The 4,634-nt window shown below is 52.9% G+C and overlaps 1 protein-coding gene across 2 annotated transcripts in view; it reads left to right on the top strand.

Annotated features, from left to right (window-relative positions):
• LOC102773356 (cytochrome c-type heme lyase) overlaps window positions 1–3,061 on the top strand; it is a 7,745-nt gene extending 4,684 nt beyond the window's left edge. Inside the window, exons 3-6 of one of the 2 annotated variants that reach the window (XM_006763802.2) lie at window positions 3–151; window positions 390–509; window positions 2,211–2,297; window positions 2,781–3,061. In XM_006763802.2, the coding sequence (XP_006763865.1) occupies window positions 3–151; window positions 390–509; window positions 2,211–2,297; window positions 2,781–2,979 (555 nt within the window). In that variant the 3' untranslated portion in view covers window positions 2,980–3,061. The remainder of the gene's footprint in view (window positions 1–2; window positions 152–389; window positions 510–2,210; window positions 2,298–2,780) is intronic. The other variant, XM_015563959.1, reaches the window with a different exon arrangement.
• The last annotated feature ends 1,573 nt before the right edge of the window (window positions 3,062–4,634 follow it).

Raw genomic sequence — 4,634 nt, 5'->3', positions numbered from 1 at the left:
AGATGCCGCCACCGAATCAGACACCGGCCCCCGACCAGCCGTTCGCGCTCTCCACTGTGCGGGAGGAGTCGTCCATTCCCCGAGCAGATTCCGAGAAGAAGTGGGTTTACCCTTCCGAGCAGATGTTCTGGAACGCCATGCTCAAGAAAGGGTAAGCGAGGGGGCCTCGGACTGAGAACAGAAAAGTTCGCTTGTTACATTTATCTAGGAATAAACGCCAAAGAGGTTTTTAGCCTCCAGATGAACAATAGGTTTTTATTTCAAAAGGTAATTTGTTTCGAATAACGTTCAGGCTTATCAGAAGATAGTGCAAGGCGAGGCAGACTAGGGTGGGTGCGTCCGGAGAGAGAGCAGGAGGCCGGTCCGATCTTGCCGACCTTCTTTCCCAGGTGGAAGTGGAAGGATGACGACATCAGCCAGAAGGACATGTACAACATCATCAAGATCCACAACCAGAACAACGAGCAGGCGTGGAAGGAGATTTTGAAGTGGGAAGCCCTTCATGCTGCGTAAGTATGTTTGAGATCTTAAAAAAACCCTCCCAGCCCTAGCCGGTGTGGCTCAATGGATAGAGCGTCGGCCTACGGACCAAAGGGTCCCGGGTTCAATTCCGGTCAAGGGCATGTTCTGGTCAGGGCTCGTGCAGGAGGCAGACAATCGATGTTTCTCTGTCTCTCCCTCTCTCTCCCAGTCTCCCTAGAAATGAGTGGGAAAATATCCTTGGGTGAGGATTAACAACAACAAATCCTTCCGGCATCTTTCTTATTTTGGACCCAGGGTTTTAACATTCTTTCAGATGTGTCATTTGAATGAAACAGTTTGGGTCGCAGGCCTGTTCCAGTGACCCTGGTGTGGCCGACCCCCCCTCCATGCAACCGTGTAAATAAATGCATGTCCTTATGCTCGTGGATTCCGTGGGTCCCGGGTGCAGGAAGGGGGGAGGAGGGGCGGCTGGTCTCTGCTCCCCGGTATCTGGGCCTCACCCGCCATCACTCAGTGGTCAGGGCTGGCTTGACAGTCGTGGGCTGGAATCCAGTTCCTTTGCTGGTGAGGGACACTGGCTGTCGGCCACGACCCCTGCCCACAGCCTCTGAACGTGGCCGCCTGGGCTTCCTCACGCTGGTGGCTGGGTTCCCAGAGCTGGAGTACAAAAAGCTCCCGTGGACGCTGCACCTGCTTTGATGACGTGGCCTCAGAAGCCCTGGGCCATCACCTGCTTTCCCAGGTTGGGGGGGTTAGAGACCCCCGCCTCTCAATGGGAGGAGTGTCAGTCCATTGAAAGCAGAGCATGGGGGACCGGGACACAATATTGCTCTCTGCCCCTGGGACAGTGGCCGGCAAACTGGCTCGTGAGCCACATGCGGCTCTTTGGCCCCCTGAGTGTGGCTCTTCCACAAAATACCGACTTCTGCGCGGCATGTGGCTCACGAGCTGCGGTTTGCCGACCATTGCCCTAGGAGATGCTCACTCAGCAGCATTTCCTGAGTCCCCAGCAGGCCTAACACCTCAAGATGTCTTAGAGTGCAGGCCTTTTTCTGGCGGAGAAGGCTGGCCGTGAGCTCAGCCAGTGCAGGGTGGTCTTACGTGATGCTGCCCCCCAACTCCCTGCGCCTGGGAGCGGGCCGGCTGGCACCCAGGAAGTCCTGGCACCAACGCTGTGCAGAGAGTGAGCGGATTTTTCTAGCCAGGACCTCGCCACCCGTCCTGTGTGCGGTTGCTTCCTTAAGGAGCTGGTCCGACACCAAGAACATGAGTTCCTAGGGATTTATCTAGCATTTTCCTTCTTCATGAAGGCCGTTCATTGGTATCAAACCCAAAAAGAGTGTAGGGTTTTGTGATGTTCGTCTGCAAAGTTATGCCAGCTGCTCTATGCGACAGAGAAGCGAGATGCCCAATACTCCACCCTCCCTTGTCCCCCAAGAACATGCCTGTGTCCCCACACCAAATGCAAAGGCCCTGGCCCGGACTCCTGCGGAGAGCAGGGCAGATATTCGGGAGGAAGTGGAGGGAGCAGAACATACGTGATCCAGAAACGGAGAGCAGCTTTTTGAAGGGATCTTGGTTTGAATTGGGCAGTGACCTTTCTTAGAGAATGCAAGACTGTGTAAAATGCCTTCAGAAAACTGTATGTTATTGAGGACATGCAACATCATCGTTTTCAAAGGGAAGAAGCTCTATTCACAGGCTTGTCTAACTTGGGGCTTTCCTAGGGAGTGTCCCTGTGGTCCGTCGTTGGTCCGGTTCGGAGGGAAAGCCAAGGAGTACTCCCCACGGGCACGGATCCGCTCCTGGATGGGGTGAGTGTGGGCGGGAAGGGACTGCCACTCCCGTGTGAGGGTCCCTTCTCCATGGACCGGAACCCAGGACTGGGGGGCCGTCTTCCAAGATGCAGCCCATGTGCATCTGTAGGTTTTGTCCAGGTGGGGGGCGGATTCACTCGGGTTGCTCCCCATCTCCTTGTCGCAGGATCGACCCCAGCTGTCCTCCGACTCCTCCATGCATCTCTGCACTTGGCCTTCTCCCTTCTCTCCCAGCGCAGCCAGAGAACCCAGCCCCTCACCCTGCTGGCTCTCTGTCCGGGGGGCCTGATTCCTGGGGGGGCAGACTGGCCGGCGTGCGAGCTGGGCCCATCGCACATCCTCACCACCGCCTTTGTTGGGCGCTGTGGGCTGTGACGAGTCTCCCCTCCCCCGTGAGATGTGTGCCCGAGAGCAGGCCTTGCCACGCTGCCCCGGGGCCCGGCGAGCGGGCCGACACTCACCAGCGTGTCCTCATTCCAGGTACGAGTTGCCGTTCGACAGGCACGACTGGATTGTCAACCGCTGCGGCACGGAAGTCAGATACGTCATTGACTACTACGATGGCGGCGAGGTCAACCAGGAGTACCAGTTCACCATCCTGGACGTGCGGCCCGCCTTCGATTCGCTGTCGGCCGTGTGGGACAGGATGAAGGTCGCCTGGTGGCGCTGGACCTCCTAGCCAGTGCTCTGTTAGAGACGGGGAAATACCAACTAGTTTTTTTTTTCTGATGGCTACATTAAACTCTTCTCCCTAAACTGAACTGCACTCGTGATGTCCTGGGAAGGTCGAGTGGGTCATGACCTTGAACTTCACTTGGCGCAGGGTAGTATGCACGCGCTCTTTGGAGCTCTGTTTTCACCCCACTGTTGATTGCAGATCATACTATGTTTCCTTCCCAGTGGGAAGCAGTCCCTTCTTTTTCCCTTTAACTGCAGTATTGCCTGTGTGTTTAATCTAGGAAAGTGTGAGCCACCTCTTAAAAAGAACTTCCCTTAAAATATGAAGAGAGCAGCTTCTTGTCTTACTGTTTTCTCTTGACGACTTGAGACCTGAAAACCCATAGGCTGCACAGGAGCTCTTAAAGAGTCACCAGCAGTTCTAAAGGCCCTACGGAACATAATTAAAGCATAGTGATTAATCACAAAAACAATATGTAATTCTATATGTGTTTTCCGATGGTCTTAGGCGACCCCTGTGAAAGGGTCCTTCGACCCCCAAAGGGGTCGCGACCCACAGGTTGAGAACCGCTGCCCTAGGACATGGTCGTGACCCCGGAAGAAAACGCAGAGGTTGACTCTGGAAGTGCACTCAGCAAAACTCAAGTGTGTCTTGGCTCCCCACGTTCTCACGGGAATTGTTCAGACCTGGCCTCATTACAGAATCGTCTTAACGCCACCGTGGTCTGAGGGTGCACCTGCAGGGGAATGTGTGTTTCCGCTGTTTCATTTTCATCTCCATCCCATTGTTCTGATGTGGGACTGCTCCCAACAGGCAGGTCTCGCTGTCCCTGGCTTTGCCACGTGTTCTCTTGCGTCCCGGTCCTGCTGCCTGGAGCCTCCCCTGCAGTCGGCCTGGTCTGAGCCTTGAAGGTCTGGCTGGCGGTGCAGCATTAGCCCGATTCCTTTCTAAACATGGTCCTGTCTTGTTGCGTGTTCAGGGAGCTCTCCCATTGAAATTCTTGGTTCCAGTAACCCATGCACTGGTGGTTCCTCTTAGCAGCAGCATGTAACAATGACTATTGGGTTTGGTTTGGTTTTGAGTTGATAATATTAAGTCCTTGCATTTCTCCTAAATACTGGATTGTTCACTTAGTAGAAGGAACTAGCAGACTGGAGTGATTAATTTGCCATGAATGTCTTTGTTGTGACAGCTTTGCGTGGGGTTTTTTAAATCTAACAACCTGAAGTTCTTGGACCTTTCAGAATATTTGTATATTTTAAAATCAAATAAAGCTGATAGTGAACAGGTTTCTAAATTGCTTAAGAGTAACTTTGCACTTAAATAATCACGTCTTCTAACCTTTAGGGAAACGATGCTACAGCCGCCCTGCCAGAGGCAGCCACCTCTCATCCGCTAAGCAGTGATGGCGACCCTTTTGAGCTCGGCGTGTCAGCATTTTGAAAAACCCTAACTTAACTCTGGTGCCGTGTCACATAGAGAAATGTTTTGATCTTTGCAACCATAGTAAAACAAAGATTTATATTTTTGATATTTATTTTATATATTTAAATGCCATTTAACAAAGAAAAATCAAACAAAAAAATGAGTTTGCGTGTCACCTCTGACACGCGTGTCATAGGTTCGCCATCACTGCGCTAATGACCCTTACAGGC

Source organism: Myotis davidii, unplaced genomic scaffold, assembly GCF_000327345.1.
Source record: "Myotis davidii unplaced genomic scaffold, ASM32734v1 scaffold1277, whole genome shotgun sequence".
Classification (NCBI taxonomy): Eukaryota; Metazoa; Chordata; class Mammalia; order Chiroptera; family Vespertilionidae; genus Myotis; species Myotis davidii.
The sequence above is the reverse complement of the archived record's forward strand: the minus strand, read 5'-3'. Positions and strand labels throughout refer to the sequence as shown.